General features: G+C 31.1%; 1 protein-coding gene across 1 annotated transcript in view; it reads right to left on the bottom strand.

The window, feature by feature from the left end:
• LOC130451692 (uncharacterized) overlaps positions 1–5230 on the bottom strand; it is a 70162-nt gene extending 64932 nt beyond the window's left edge. Inside the window, exon 1 of the mRNA XM_056790875.1 lies at positions 4931–5230. Coding sequence (XP_056646853.1) covers positions 4931–5020 — 90 coding nt within the window. The 5' untranslated portion in view covers positions 5021–5230. The remainder of the gene's footprint in view (positions 1–4930) is intronic.
• Positions 5231–18305: the final 13075 nt, after the last annotated feature.

An 18305-nucleotide genomic window follows, 5' to 3' on the forward strand; every position in this document is an offset into this window, starting at 1 on the left:
ATTTACCCCATTATCTAATTATTTGAAAAATATTTTATACTTTCACAAATGTATGAAAAAATATGTGATTTTAAAGAATAAATTAAAAAAATAAAAATCCCGGATGGATATGTATTTATTTGGTTTCGTTTATATACCAGAGTTGAATTTGTATTTCTTTTTAATAAGTTGAAAGAAAACATTTACCTGTAGAACTGTAAAGGTTCATATTTATTGTTAGGGTTATTTCCAAAAATCTTTTTTCTAGACCTCATCTTCTTCTATTTTAAATATGTCACAGATATTTCGAACTTCGAACTGTAATATTTCTGGAATAGTTATTTCAATACGAAGCAGAAATATTTGAGTAAAACAACTACTTCGAATTTTGTCATACTATTCATTCTCAACATTTATTTTCCCCGTGATGTTTCCATATTTATTATGAATACAAATCTTAGGATTAACCCAAAAATTCGTATATTTCTTCTTCTAAACTTTAAAACAGGAAAAAAAATTGAAAAATAATAAGGGGCGATTAAGTAGAGGGATAATTATTGAATTGTTATGATGAACAAAATGAAGAGAAGATGCTGGAAATTTGACAAACTGGCAGATACAGAATGGGGAAGATTTAAACTTAATGTGAAGAAAGAAAATGAGAAATGACACAACTCAATGTTAAAAAACATCAGCATGAAAAAGGAATACTGTTCAAAATATAGACATTACTAAATGTGCTGTAAGAAATATTTGCCAGTGTAATTAATTAAAGTGTATAAATACACGCAGAGAAAAATTCTAAGAGACTACTGAAACGGCAGTCGACAATTAATAGAATAAACTTTCGAATTAATACAGCAGAATATCTAAGATTTTAAAAGTATCGGCATAATGAGAAGGTCTGAGTATTAAATAACGAGACTGGTTACAAAAAAGGGATTCGTTATAAAAATTATTATACATTCGAATGCTCCCCTTCAATATATTTCCCTTCCCTCGCCCCACACCTTTCCATACGTTTTTACCATTGATCGAAGAAGTGCTGGAAGTCTTCTTTGGTGAGGGCCTTCAGGAGCTCTGTCGTTTTTTGCTTTACCACATCCATCGACTCAAATTGGGTCCCTTTCGAAGCAGATCTTATTCCAATCTTTCTAACATTTCAAGGAAATCTGAGCAGACCCGTTGACGTAGGAGCTTTTGGCGGGTAAATTTTTTCTAACCGTTTCTTTATCGACGTTTACAGCCTCGGCAATTATCCAGATGCTCATTCGGCGAACTACACGCACAATTTGGTTGATTTTGTCACTGTTTCCGGATTTGGAACAGTCACAGGGCGGCCTGGGCGCTGGTCATCTTCAGTGCTCCCTCGGCCTTCACTAAAGAGCTGAGACCACTAAAAAACACGCGCACGAGATAGAGAATTGTCCCCATAGGCCTCTTGCCTAACAATTTATAGCACTCAGTCGGAGTTTTTTTCAATTCAACGAGAAATTTGAAATTGATACGTTGCTCCGCGAGAAAAAAACACATTCGTTTCAAACCGCTACTCACAAATACTATAATAGTGACGGAAACGTGTTTTGAGACACGATATCAAGATAGATACCCAATGCACTACTCGTTTTTACCCCACTCGCTTAGGGTGCGCTCAGTCTCGTTATTTAATAGCCAGACCTCGTAGACAAATGAAGTAGCGATAAAAACAAATACAAATAAAAATTGAAAATTAACAGGGAAGTACGAAAATTCAGTATGTAGATCAATAAAGATAAAACAAAATATATATAAGAAGAGAGTATAGTATAAGTTACCCAAAAAACTGAAGTGCCCAGATTTAAGAATGACTCATTTTTGAAGTGATAAGTTTGAATGGAAGAAGAGGTATAAAAGAAAATCATTGGTTGGAATCGATAAATGTTAAATAGCATTATGACATAAAAAGAAGATGATTTTAAAATATTAGACCCTAAACAATTATAGAGCTGGGCACTGCAATATATGGAACTTTAACAGACAAAAGTGATGAAATGGAGGACAAAATATATCACAATTCATAAACACCCAAAAATTACTATGTATAAGATAGATATTGAGAATAATGCTTAGAAAAATTACAGAGCGGACAGAATATCAAGGAAGGAAGGGTTACCAATTCCGAAATACTACAGACTCAACAATAAAACATGGGATACCAATAATACTACTAAAAAAATAGAAAATTGAAATATTTTCATGGAAACATGGAAAGGAATTAAAATTGATATACTTGCTACAGTTAATTATTCAATGCAAAATATCTCATAGAGGACCGAGATCGAGAAGAAACACTTGACTCCAAAAATCTAGGCAATGGTTTACTACTTAACTACCACAGAATTATTTCGGGCAATAGCCAACAAAGTTAGAGTATCTATCCTTGTCGGCAACATTCGAATTGGATAGGCATTATCAGAAGAAAAAAAGTAAAATAGAAGCGAAGAGGAAGGACCCACCAAATTGTGTAGATCATAATGCATTAGCCATAATCGTGGAAATAAAAACCGATAATGATGAAACGAATTTGAAAACAATATCAGTATAACATTTATTAAATTAGTTTTTTCTATTATATAAACTTGAGTAAAAATTTGAACTTAATATATCGTTAAAAAAGGAGATTGTTTCTTCAAATGTTTTGACTTCTTTTCAAGATATTATCATTTAAAAAATATTATATTTAATAATACATTATTTTCAGTATACATGTTTTCTAGTATCTTAATCAGTTCTTAGGTCGAATTAACAAATCAATTCATCGATATAGCAAGTAAGTTGTAATCATCAATATGTGCCAAAGTCCAAAGAGATTGCGATATAAAGAATTAACACTAAAATTATTATTGCAAGTATCTTATCGGAATGGAAAGAATTTTAGCAAATATTCAAAATAACCTTTCACTAATTACATTTCGTCTAAGCTAGATGTGAAAAAATATTTAATATTAGTGTAATGGAAACATGGATTTTCAGCGTTGTTAGTCGACCGTGGAATTATTTGTAGTAACAGGAACTGCAGAGTACACACAAGAAGGGGGACGAAAGCCATGCCTGCATGGAGACACCCTTCATTGAGGTTTCAAAAATTAACAACTTTATATAGTTAAAGCATTCATCTTTCAACTTTAAACACTATTTCAATTTATATAAGTTAGAGTTAATTTTTAGAATGTGACACCAAGAAAATTATTTCGATTGTGGATTGAACTTTAGTTTTTTTTATTTTCAATTTCATTTTGTTCATAACGTATAAAGACATGGGGTTGCTTAAGACAGTTTCCTCATTATCTTTTGTTACTAATCGTGCTATAACATTTGAAATGGAAGCTCCCATAGCACAATCATCAATTTGTTTAAATATTTCGTCAAACATCGGATGATACGTGACTGCTCTACCCAACCAAAAATCCATGATTAGTTTACAAAAACCTCTTCAAAATCCAAAGCCACTTTTTGATACAAATATCTCTGGATTCGCATAGTTTCCAACTTTCATTTTTAGAGAAAAAATATGTGATGTGCTCAACGTTGGACAAAGCAATCGATTCCTCTGAATTTTCAGCAATATCTGGTAACGGTAATCTCAGATTAGTTCAATCCTGGATTAACTAGGATTTTGAGCGGACGGATCGAGTCCTGGTATTAAAGGGAATATAATTTATCAGAATTGCAAAAATGGATTCCCTCCGCCGCGTCCACTATCGATATTGAAAAAAGTTGTTACACGATGAAGTAAAAACATTTATAAAAATAGTAAGAATTGTATATTACTTCAAATGAATGAATTATTTATATTTTGAGAATGTAAAAATGAAAAATATACAAAATAACTTCTAGTATTAAAAGTAGACCTTAATGAATCGAGCAGAGCGAAAAGCGAAATGTTGTAATACCCACGTGGAGTGGATAAATGATCTTTTCAATGTTACCTGATTTGACTTAGTCTCGAAATTTGAGAATTGTCATTAATTTAAGATAGAGAGAATTTCCTGGTTTGATAAGTTTTGAGTTTACATAAAAATAATAAAATTGTTGGAGATAATCGGTCCCATTCATTTTTCCGATTTTTCCTACCAAACTATCTACTTTTAAAAAAATTAATAAAACACACTAATATGGCATCAAATATTTGAATTTTAGAAAATTTAAAAAAAATAATTTCACTTTAATTTTTTTTTCTATTTATTTAATTGTTTTTTAGTATTACTCAAAGAAGATCAAATAATCGAATAAAATTATCATCAACATTGTCGTGATTAAAAATATATATATACATTAATTTCAATACAAATCAATAACAATATTATAAATCACTAACTCATTAAACTGTAAATAAAATTATAAATAATGTCAAAATATCCAATTTAGAGTAATTTATTGGAAAAATTTGAGTTTCGAATAATAGCCCCCCTTATTTATAAATATTTTCAATAAGATGAATGTATCAGTACTAGCTGGTACAAATAAATACAAATTATTTTGAAAATGCAATTTGTTTTTGGTGATATTTTTTAAGCATCAGTTATTTTTTCTTGACTCTTTATGTACTACGATTTATAAGAAAAATAAAATAAATTAGACATTACTTATGCACTTGATAGAAATATCGTTAGATAATTTTAATAGTTATCATTTTTATTTTAAATAATTGGGTCGTAATAAATAACTTTATGCATAAATTAATAATTATTTGTTCATATTTTGATTAGAAAAAAAAATAATATAAAATCATAATTTTTAGCTACATAATATTTATAAATCGTCCATTGATTATTTAAAAATTTGTATATTTTTGTTATAGAAATATATATATATATATATATATATATATATATACATATAATCTAATGCAATTAAAAAATACTTTGTTAGGGTACGCTATTGTTGATATTTGGTAAATATGTTGTGGTACCTGTGTAGCAACTTCCGTAAGAGGTGCCCCTTTAGTGTTAGCAGCCACCCAAGCCTCTGCAAACGTTTCCATAGCACTTTGAAAGTCCATCGTCAAAAAATATAAAAAACTGAACCAAAACTAACACGTACGTTTACTTCATATCTACAGTCCAAACAAAAACGATATCGTCGACAACGTGACCGGGCTGGCGAGCAGCAGTTCGACACACGCTCTGCGTCCTCGAAAGTTTCGGCGCAACTACCAGATATGAATGGAATTAAGATTCTACTCCACTCCACAGCGGCTATGAAGTTTCGCACCACCCCTAACATGCGCTTAACTATCAAGACGTTTCGGGTTTTTAAAAAACGATCAAAATCAGGGCTTTTTCTTAATGAACACGGCCTGCCCACTAACCAACCAGATTTGCTTGGTTCAATCTTTATCAGCGATATTTTTCGATCAACCAAATCTTATGCTGATGCAAGAGAGGGTGGGAGACACCGTGAGGTGCGAGGCTTTAATTAGGCCTTAGTGATTTATATTCTTGTACAATATTTGTAATATTAAAACAAATAATATAATTAGCAATTTTTTCTTATTTTATTAACATGTACAATACTGATTATATTAATATTAAGTTGTTCATTCTTTTTTATTTTTATTGTATCAGAAAAAATTTTATGTAGAAAAAATGTATGAGAAAAATTTTATTCGCTACATCATATTTTTATTGTTGGTGTTATATTTCAGAAATTCTTTTTTTTTTTTCTATAGAAATTTTGATAATGACACAAAGTAAAAATAAGGTCTGTACAGAAGACCGACAAGATTTTGAATCGGTTTGAAGTAAAACATTTTTGGTGATTGTTAGGGGTATGTGTCAGTTTAAAAATTTTATTTTTTTAATACTTAACGTTCTACTCAATGATGAAAAGATAAATATGACCATATTTGAAAAAGGCGTTTAGAAAAATTATAAAAAAATACACAAAATTTAGTTTTCAATATGGTTTAGGAACAACGTTTTATCTTTATTGTGTAAGGTAACGCCCGAAGATCGCGACCCACAGTTGGGGAAACACTGTACTGTATAATATAGTTATGTAGTAGAATTGACCATAAGAATTAGTACAGAGATTTGTGACATAATTCAAGGTTGTGCACACTAATAAAGTACGAGGTCTTACATGTTTTGGAACTAAAAAATTCACTATGATTTTGAAGATATAAACTGCACTGTTGATAATGTTGAAGGTTATATATAATACTATGTATATAATTCTAGTATTGGAAACAAAGTCAAAGATATTTTTCATATCCTTATATCAATTGAATGTCTTTATCTTCATAATAATTATTTTTTCTTCTCCATCATCTATTACAGTTTTTATCTGTGGTCTCTATATCCATTCTGCCTCTTTCTTCAATTTAATGATATCGTATATGAATTTATTGAATAAAAAGAAGTTTTTTTTTGGGATATTTTGCTTGTGGGAAAGTACGTTTATTATTACCAATAGTGGGGGAGTTTAAAACCGTAATAACTAGTCAATTTAATTGTTAAATAATAAACAATCTAATCCAAGGTAACTTAATTTCTAACGGAAATCAGTCATTTTTTTATAAATTTGTTTTTAATGATACATTAATCTAATGCAGTTTTATTAAGGGACAAATATCACTAGAATACACCGTCCTGTCATATTTGTTTAGATAAAATATAAATTTCCTAGTGGAAATATAAAAATATAGAGCCGCGACGAAACAGAAGTTTAGATTGTCATCGTTTACTTGTTGTTAAACACTATTAAACTAATACTTTAATATTAATTCAAACTAAAATTTACTTAGTTACATTTTAAAAATATAGCATATATTTATTCATTATCAAGCTTTATATGTAATAACTTTTTTGCGTCAACTCCCTTACCATTATCAAAAGATATATTCAAATATATCAATTAGTATTACTGAATAATCTTTATTTCAAATTGTATTAATATTCAATTTGGGTTTTACTGATTTTTAAGAGATCAAAAAACTACACCTATTCATAGGTAAGTTAAAAAATACAGAAAAACATTGATTAATATTAGAAAATACAAATACTATCATTGATTTTCTTTATATATTTCATTTGATCTCAGAGCTACGAATGTCCTCCAGTATTTCCAACCACCAACCGCGCTTTGACCAACTATTTATTTGAATTTCCTCCAAAAGTTTTCTCCTACAGTGGCGCGTGCGCTTTTTAATCCGGCCTGCGTCGCGGCGTCGGAGTAGGAGGAGCATTGGCACTTGAATAGGCGTTCCGACGCTAAGGTATGGCCCACAAGCAACAAAGGGTTTCCCAACAAATTATTCATCCCCGGAAAATCTGCAGAACGGAATTGATGTAATATTATGATTGGGACCCACATGTGTTTTCTGTATTTCAGACGTCAATATGCAAGTTGAGGGTTTCTCTAACACATTACAGCCTTTCTATGATAATTTTATTTCACTGAAGTGGAGAGGTGTATTGTGAGAAATCGCAACGACGTGCTTAATTATTTTTCTTAAGGTACTTTTCAAATAAAAAGTGTACAAAACCTTATAAAAGTATTTAATATTAAATGACTAACTAAAGTACTAAGAATGAACATTTTCAGAAGATTTTTCCATGAAACTAATTGAAAAAATTTAGGAATAAGTAACCTATGAATTATTTAAACTGTGAATTATATTATGTTATCCAAAATACGGTGAAAAATAAGAAAGCAAATATGACTATGATTCTATGAGAATTTCTGTGACTGTTTCAACTTTCTTTCAACTTCAATTCTCAATTCTGTTAAGCAAGATGGTGACAGATTAAAGAAAAACAGAAGAGAGAAAAAATTGAGTAGTTTATTGAATAGAAAAGCAGGTTCCTGAACAATAATATATGGTCGTTAAGCTGGAAATAGAGCTCATGTTGATGTGGAAACATTTCCACACCTGAACTCCAACTCCGTACAACATACTATTTTTGACAATCGTGTAGTTATGTTTCACAAAAATGGAGCGAATTTGCAATAAACCAGGTGAATCTATGAAGGTGACATTTGAAATAGGTTTTTGGGAAGCAATTGCTTATTAAAACTAGCAAAAATCATTTTTAGACGATTGTAAACACAGGGGAAACTTCAACTTCAAGAACTAATGAAAAAGTTTAACGTATATGAGATCGAATAATATGTGAAGTAACTTTAAGCACATAGTACATCAAATTTTAACATACGATGTGAACTTACGGGAGGTTTGTATTAAAACTTCTCATCTGAGGAACGACTATCGAAAAAACATTGTTGACAGGTTTGACCAAAACTCGCAACTGTAACATTTTCTCAAAATTTAGAACTATATTAAAATGATATAGCTGCCTAAAGGAGTAACTTTAAAAATATGATATAAGCTATGTTCGCGATAGTTAATTTGAACACATTACGAATAAATTTTGAGCATTTCAATTGCGCATGCTTTGTTCAGAATATGTTCTGAGCATGCATTTTTCTACAAACGATTTATGAACGTTTAGACTGACATTCTCATGCTCTGTGGCATATCTAAACTTTCTGTGATATTTATTGTTCGAAGTTTGCTTTGAAGACGATAACTTGGTTTTTGAAAGGCGCGCCAGACAACGTGCTGGCGTAATATTAATAGTGTGTTCAGATATTAGTTTATAATCCAGGCTTTATTGTTCCTTTTCCCAGATAGGATGAATTTACATGGGTAGGATTGGACATACTTTCATTGGACGTATTTCACGAACACAAGATTTTAAATTCTGAACGTGCATGCACAATTTACAACTTGACAAGATTTTGAAGATAGAACATTTTCAAAAGCTTTACCGCGATCAAAGCTATTGTTGTTCGAATAAAGTATATTTGATTTTTAGTTTCTTTCTTGAGTTCAAATAAGTGATGCGATATTTTATTTCGGCCTCCAATCCCTCTTTCAGCTCCTTCCCTGAAAGTATTTAGCTTTCATGTCAATTTTATCTCAGAAACGTGGGGTGCTTTCAGAACCTAGGAATTTTCCCGCATTGAAAGATTGTTTGAAAATCATGTAATTCTTTTTCATTTTTTTATTTTCAGCAGCTGTAAATAATACGGGTTCATTCGCTGAATATTATATTTCGAATATATATATATATATATATATATATATATATATATATATAAATATATACTACAGTATACAAAGGGAATATTTTATTAGAGTACTTGTTCTACACTGAGAAGGATAATGAATATATCAAATATTAATATATTTAGTCATGAAAAAATCTATGTTGTTAATTTGTCTCAATTAAATCGCCCTTTAAAATACACATGATAATAAATTTTGATTTAGTCCTAAGAATCTTATCTGAATAACATACATTTATCATAACTGCTTTAAAAAGAATATTCCAAAGCCGTTTTCTCATACATGCTACAGCTCTAATCATTTCCGGTTAGTTTATATCCAGCTTATAAACCCCTTCTAATAGGTATATTAGTGTTGTGAAGCCCTATCGTCTTCCATAAGTATCAAAGTTTCATCTTTCGTTGAGTTAAACCAAAGCAAGAATGTGCCAGCCTGTCGACAGAATACAGGTAAGCGGATTATCCACCAGTGTCGGGGAAAAGAAACAGTATTAAATAAAATGTTCACAACAAATCATTTTAGGGAAACTTTCATACAATCTTTATACAGTTTTATTTAAGCGAGTTGAAATATTTCATTATAAATGTTGTATAGATCATAACGAAACGTTGGCGTTTTATGTTTAAAAAGAAATTAATATCAAATTGAACATTGTTACCGATTGATTAAAATCTGAGGTTTTCAAAATTTCTCGGTACTTTGCAATGACTATAATAGTGGTAATTATAACCCTCCATAAACGATTGTCGTATCTTTAACTAGAAATTGTGCTACTCAAACAAATGAATATCACTTATAAAAAATTATATTTGATTTTCAACTTTCATTTTAACAAATATTCATCAAATATAAGGGGTAGCACTTCACTACACTTTTTTTAGTGATAATCATATTTTTGGTGTTATGCGCAACAAAATCTAAGGGATTTGTTAACAGAAATTTGTTTAAAGGCTTGTTCACATGATTCTATTACTTATGATTTCAATTTCGTAAACATAAGTTGTAAAATTGTCCTTATAATGGTGTATTTTCTGAATTTGAACAAACTTTTCACAAAAATCCAAACAGTAATAAACAAGTTAAAGCTGTTCAAATGAGAAACGCCTCAACTGAGCTGATATGAGTTATATCGTTGGCCTGTTGAAACATTTTAAATTTTCACAAAACGTGAAATAAGTTCGAAACATAAAGCGTTTTATTGCTATTAGAAATATTCGCTCTTAAGATCTACACATTTTTGCATACGCTTAAACCAATTCTAGGAAAATTTTTTCCACTTTGAAGTTGATATGATTTTGGAAGTATCCAGTAGCTTTTTGAGGTGTCTGCACATTTTTTGTATAACAGTAGAGAATAATAGAAAGTCATTAAACTATAAATCTGGTGAATACGAATAATGAGATGCTAAATCGATGTTTTCTTGTGCAATATTCACTTGACGTGCTTCATGCGGATTTTGTTACATTCATCACTGATTGTAAAGTTTCCTCTCAAGGTGTTTCATTAGCAAAAGTTCATTGTTGTTAAGAAAGGCCTTTAAATTTTAAAAATCATGCAACCTAAACGTTCACGGGTAATTTCCATTTTTACAAAAGCCTGCTTCTTTTGAACATTCACTATCAACAATTTATTAAGGACTTAGCCAATTTCTAAATTGCCACTGGCTTCGGAATAACAATTGAATATAATATAGAACGGAGATTCCCAGCTATTTTGAACAAAAACCTCTTTCCCGGAATCAACGGATACCTCTTAGCTATAAAATTCTTATTCCCATTGATATAAAATACCATTTTCAACACTGCGGTGTGAGATAAACAAAATTGAACAACATAAATAGGCAAATCCCTCCAGTGGTTACAGACGAAGAACACGTGTTTGGCATCATTTGGCGCGTATTCAAAGTACGTACACTAAGGTGTTTGTACTTGCTCCATTTTGTGAAGATTCTGCTAGAAGCAGCCTTGTGAAGCTGGTAGACGTTCACATTTCCAAAATTCCTTTCGGTCCACAGCCTGAATTCATTTAACAGTTATCGCGACCTTTTACCTGATTTTTCTTTTGTACACCATTGTTGACACGTCTGTATCATTCTAGCACATTCCATGGCTGCAGCATTCTGTCGTCCTATATCTGAACTGCTTCGGTATATCACCTTAGGCTCGATATTCAAAAGGTGCACAGGAATCACACCCGTTACTACTAGGACAGCCTCTGAAGAGACAGTCCGGTAAGAGCTGACGATCTAGTCTTTGTATCATCGTCATCGATTTGCAATATTCCTATTATCTTCAGGGTCCCTGATCAGATTTCTGCCCTATATTTAAGAATCGAGTAGTTCGTCGCCATCAGCAGCCTTCGTTTATTTCTTTTATTTAGTTTATTGTGCCGAAGTAACCTCCTGATACTTTCTATTAGAATATTAGTCTTACAAGTTTGTACAAGTAACGATTTTCAGACCTGAACAATCCCAAAAATCAATGTGGTGGGGTGTAAAGACGTTACGCCACTGTAGGACAAAATTCTACCTGCCTCCTAGCTATCGATCAAATTAATCGTAACTCAAATAACCTTTTTTATGATATCTAGCAGGTAATCCAAAATAGAAAACAGAAAAAAATACCCCATAAGCCAAAAGAAAAACCTATTAACATTAATATATCTTAGTTATATCTTATGAGATATTCATTGGATTTGGTTCAAAATTACATGATCAAAATGATTTAGAAACAAAAGCGAAATAATTTCTGTACTATTAAAGCAGTGGCGTATGAAATGTTTGCGGTCCACAAAGACATAAAGTTTTGATATCAAAAAAGTTTGGAAATGTCTTAGCAGAGTCAAAATGTATGTTAGGAAAAGGAGAAATTAATCTGGAGAGATTTCCATAACCCACAGACTAAATATTATAGGAAATTTATAAGCTGAAAATGGGGTCATCGGTTTCCCACTCTTATTTTTATTGAATTTACTAGGTGGATATATTCTAGGAGCATTTCAGCCTCTCTTGGATACCTATTTAGATATCATGAAATGCATTGGATTGTATTATATAGTGATAAAATCTTCTAAAGATGATAAACACAAAACTTTATATCGTAGCGCCCCGGTACGGTATTAAAAGGAAAATATTTTCTTCAAAACTGCCTTTTGTAGTGAACATTTTCCTTTATATGAAAAAGGTTAATTCATTAGAACATAGGCAATTTGCAATACGATACGAAGAGGGCCTTTCATCGGTTTTAATGAACAAAACAAAGTAGCTACTTTGAGGTTTTAATACAATTTGTATAAAACATGCGGGGAAAACAAAAAGTGTACAGGTACGAAAACGTAAAGTAACTAATAAAGTTAAGAAGGTTCTATATCTACGCATTAAATTCCTGTAAATTGAGTTTAGAGTTTAAAGCCTTTAGGTAAGTAGTGAGTAATATACTTAGCCTTTCGAGCTAATTGTTGCATATAGCATTTAGTGCTAAGTCCCGCCACGGCTCTTTAGAAGACCTGATCGCTCTTTGTGAGACTTCGGACATTATTATTGAAGGTTAATGGATTTTAAGAAGGGTTGAATTGACTTCAGTCTTGTGATACTCGCTATCAGAAATGTTTACGAACCGAACGGCGGACGCCAAATTTTACATTATCAGACCTAGTTCTCGAAGGTACTTAAAATAATATCAAAGACTCATTTTCCAGGGGTGGATTCGTAACTACACAGGGGTCAACAATAAGTTGATTCTTTCAAATATTTCTAGTCACATTTAAAACATTCAACACTAAGTTCAACGATGAGAAAGTAAGATGTATACGAATAATTATCTAAAAATTCGAGCACAGGAAATTTTACCATATTCAGTTCATGTCATCGTATTCCCCAAACAAAAATGCTCATCATCAATCATAAAAAATGCTTTAGTTTCAAAAAATTTGTTGACAAGAGCTTGTAAATAACTATAATACAAACACACAAATAAAATCTAAATATATATAATTACGAAATGCAGGAGAAGATGTTATAGATTAGACTCCAGCTATCAAATGATTGTACATGGTTTTGCACTGTACAGTATTGAGCTCTTGAATAATTATGAATGATTGTCCTAAAATAGAAGAAGCGAGCTTACGGATTAGGCAAATGGATGACTTCTATTTAGTCTGAGTAAATATCTCTGTTTGTAGTTTGAAGATTCGCTCAAATTTAGTGGCACAACAAGTCAACAAGTACTCCAGGTATGCCTCTACTCAACCTTTTGTTCATATCAGCAATGGCTCCCGATTGCAAGGAAAGAGGTAGGATCCGATGACTGGTTTCGATCTTTTTTGACCAATATAGATAAAGAAGAAAAAGTTATGTAATGAATAAGTCTTCGTATTTAACCTTGGCCCGGTCCTGGCATTTAAGCTTGGCCCATCCCTGGCATTTAAGCATGGCCCAGTCTTGGCGACCAAGTTTGGCTCATCGTTATCACTCCATAGTTTTACCAAGACTGGGCCAAGCCTGGCTTACAAGCTTGGCCCAGAAATCTACATAGCTGGGCCAAGCCTGGGCCCTTGGAACTTTCCTCTATGGGTAGTACTCTCTCGTACACAAGCTACAATCTTAACTTAACAGCAAGTCATTCAAGATGGCGATATCGACAAGAAAGTCGATTGGCGTTTTTCCTTTTGTATTTGTCGCGGTATTAACCAGAGATGAAGTTATTTGAGATACGATAACACGTTTCCGAATTATCAGGGCTGGAAGTAGTCATTAGATATACAGGATGTTCCTGAAATCATGCGAAAATATTAAGGAGGTGGTCGACCGTATATAATCATGATGTGTCATATAACAAAATATATTCATATATATATATATATATATATATATATATATATATATATATATATATATATATATATATATAAATAAAGACAGTATTAAGACTGAAGGCGAAACGTCAATTTTTTAAAAATCTTTCAAAAATTTAAAAAAAAACTAATTTTAAAACAAAAGAGACCTAAAATCAAGAGCATTTCTTTAATTTCTTATTTCCTTTTTATATATTAATGCATCTAAATGTTCTTGATGGTCTCATCTGTTTAAAAAAAATTGACGTTCCGACTAATTTTAAGTCTTTATCAAAATATTTTGATGAAATCATATTTCCGGTAATTTGAATATATTTGAATATATTGAAACGTCGCAATTCTTAACTAATTAATTCCTAGACAATGGGATGCATAAGTATTCGAAAGCTCGGAATATATTAGAGTTAGTAGGTACACGTTGCCACGATCCCACCAACAAAACGCTCACAATCAAAGACTTCGTTCCAATTTATATACAAGTTTCCTAATGGACATTTACTTCGAAAATCTTATTATAAACTTGCAAAGTTAAATTTCCATTGTTCTCCAAAGGATTTAAGTTTAGTATCGATACTTTGATCTGTCAGTGCTGTCCGTAGTCCTAAGCAGAATAGTCTAGTCGATTCCCAAAGGTATTTATATTCCATTCATGCTTTGAAGGATTATTTAATTGATAGGCGAATTTCCTTAATACGATGGTTAGACGCGGTGCATAAAGGAAGTTCTCTTACCCTTGCTTACTTTGAAATTATTGCCGTGTACGAGTAATATTTCCGGAAGGAACCAACCCGACCTTCCTTTCCGACAACGATCAATTTAGACATTATCCTCAAGCGCTCTACTAGCTGCAATTCTAATTTATCCCTGCTACGTATCGTGCATGTAATGGGGCCTATTCTATATACACAATTTAATTCGCAGTTATTTTATATTCTGTCATACATTTGTACTCATTTAATTTTATATATCACTATTGGGTTTTAAATTGATCTATAATCCATTCACAAATTACAAACGATCTTTCACACAATAATATATCATTAAAGATCGATTTCGCTCAACGGTTTGGTTTTCAACTTATTTTTTTTATATATGTTGAACTGAATTTTTTTATCAATTTTTATACTATCAGAAGCCTTCCATAATAAAAGTTTTATTTATTTAAGTGGCTGCTTATTTTACTTACTACTTGCCATTTTGATTTTGTTGATTTAAGATAAAAAAAGTAGATTTTAATAAAGACATTTATTCAAGGTAAAAATATCATTAGAAAATGATTATCGCCTTTCAAGTTTTGCCGATAAGGATTTTGATATTCTTATCTTATTTATGTTAATCGGTATTTAAGTAGATTAATGGATTAATAATTCTATGTTTAAGTTGTTTTCTAAAATTGTAAAATTCATTAAACACTCGAGATACTTCTAAATTCTCCTGCTGCAGTGGTAATATTTTATTCGATTAAAGCAAATATTAATTTGAGAATATTTTTTTTTCAAACCAAACAAGATAAAACTTATAATATTTTTTAAGATTAAGTTAGCTTCAGTTTCTTTTCATTATAATTTCTGTTGTTTAGTTTAGCTTATTCTTGGAATTTCATAGTAGAAAAGCATCAAATTTCAATAAATGGTTTGACTTTGATTTTTTACACTAGACTGAATTTTTCTACCTTAAGATCTATCTTATTGTTTCTGTCTTGTTTCATTAGTTTCCACCAACGATTGACATTTGAATCCTACATAATAAACATCGCAAGTATTAGTGAATTACTGTAAAAGTGTATGTTTACATAATGGGACAGACATCTTAGTAATTAGAAAATAGATTGAAACATCATATAACAGATTTCTATTTTGATTTTGACGTAGGTGATATATTGATTAATATGATTACGCAAATTCTTCTCAATTATTTCAAACTGATTTTATATGAATTAGACCTGAAATAAACCATTATTAAAATGAATCCTTATACATTTACGCTTCATCTGACTGCTCCTTGAAGATATTTGTTACTTTTTCAGACTGGCATAAAAATAAATATTTATTCAAAATATTTTTATAGAGAAAAGTTTTATTTTTACATTAAATGTAAATTGGAGGAAGTTGAAATAGTATTATTTAATATCAGTATTGGTTTTCTTAAAAAAAAATGCTTCCGTTCGAACTTCAAAGCATCTAAAATCAGTGATAAACCTTACTAATGATTTGCCTTCAAATCATAAAAATCTTTTTCTGTATCGGTAAAAAGCGTAAAGGAATATTCTTTGAAAGAACTAATTGCTAAGATTTCAGTTCAGTGCACTTTGTCATTAAATGTTTCTTATTCAAATTATACACAATCCGATTTCCTCCACGAAAGAATTCGATGCTAAAAGAAGCCTTAATCTTCGATACGTTTTAATAATTTGCTATTTGATCTTTTACCGGAATTCGTACAAACATTTCTTGTGTATTAATGCACTACCTTCTACTAATTAAAAGGATTTTTTTCCTTCTTTCTCGTATCTTTCTAGATTCTACTATAAATCTCAATAACCAAGTTACAAAAACAACTCTCATCATATCAATATTTAAAAAAATATATAATAATATTTTCATATTATATGTATACAATGTCAATTCGAAAACATACCACTTAAGAGGGATAGTTGTTATGCTAGTTTTTCACTACATTACATGATTCCACAGGCACAATCCTCAAAATATCAAATGAACATGGGGGCTGAGTGATACCGTATTTCAAAGTTCGCTTGAATACCTTTTCAAAAATATAAATTACGTAATTTTTCTTTTTAGTACCAATTCTTTATTTTTTTATTAGCAGTCGAATCATAACTAAACTAAATTCAGATTATATTTATGATTTATATTAATATTCTTCTTGCACAATTTTCACATTCCTCATGAAAAAAAAATATTTCAGTTCTTTTTTTGTCAAAAGAACACCAATTAAGAAAAACTTATTTTCTTAATATGAAGCTAACATTGTAAAACCAAAAGACATGTTGATAAATTGTTTAGTTTCGACAATGTAAATAAATTTTTAAATAGAAAGTTTTGTGAAACTTATCTATAATTAAGCATTTTTTACAAGAAAAAAATTTAACAAGAATCTCAATAATGCTATACCAGGGCTCTATTTTTTACGTTATAACCTGCATGACCACTGAATGTATTGTTTTAAGTAAATTTTAATTTCATAATAATTTAATTATGCTTCTTTATCATTTTTTATGTTATTAGAAGTGTGAAAACTTCCCTGTTGTGTAATACTTAAGTTTCATCCATTTTAATTAATGAAAATATGACAGAGATTTTGATAACTGAAACTTGATTACAGTTTTCACTAGGTTCCTATCGAACTGCAATATAATGTAGTTAACTGATCTTTGAAATTTAATATCATTCAACCTCTTATTCCATTCAAAATTCTTAGGTGTTGTATCCCCTCTCCATTAAATTGTTGATATAATTCAATTGAAAATTTGCCCACAAAATGTCTCCTTTAATCCCTTTATATCTCTCGAGCACATCTGTGCTCTATGCCCTACTCACTAATACCCTCATAGAACAGTAGGCTGTATCAACTACCCTCATGAAAATCTGGAAGTAAGTTGCGGGTGAATGACCAATCATTTTGATGAACAGTGACCAAGTTGCGTCCAAGAAACCACTAAGCTCGATATATTAAATAATAATGGATCCACCTGGTATTCAGATGGATCTAGGATGTCTGGCTTGGTGGAAACACATTGTAAAATAATGGAATGTGAACGCACGATATTCATACACAATAATCTCAATTCGCTCAGACATTAAAGCTCCCATACAAGCAATCCCAGCTAAAACAATGTGCTTTAAGAGTGTCCTACAAAAACTGATGAGAGATGACTGCAGGTTCAGCTTGTTAGTATGCCCGATTATTCGGACATCGAAGAAGCTCGCAATATTGGTATCGCCAAATCGACCAATGGTCCCACCTTTCTTGGTGTAGTAAAAATTATTGCTATCACGTCTTTCAACGCACTGCTTGTGAGGCAGGCTCTGCGGAGATGGATAGAGGTATTGGATGGGTCAAACTAAGCCAGACATAGATGGGTATTCTAACTATCTTACTTACTTATTACTTAAACAACTCCTTTACTTAAATGAGCACGAAAACATATTGATGACTGAACTTTTAACCAGACACGGTCATCTAAGACGCCATCTCCACATTATGGGTATCACTAGGACGAAACTGCATACCGGGTCATCTCTTTGAGTGTCCAGTATTCACATAAGAGCGGTCAAACACACTGAGGGTGAGCCTCACAGTTTGTCTGGTGATGTCAAAAATGTCTGTTGGGCTTTTC

Source organism: Diorhabda sublineata, chromosome X (assembly GCF_026230105.1).
Source record: "Diorhabda sublineata isolate icDioSubl1.1 chromosome X, icDioSubl1.1, whole genome shotgun sequence".
Taxonomy (NCBI): Eukaryota; Metazoa; Arthropoda; class Insecta; order Coleoptera; family Chrysomelidae; genus Diorhabda; species Diorhabda sublineata.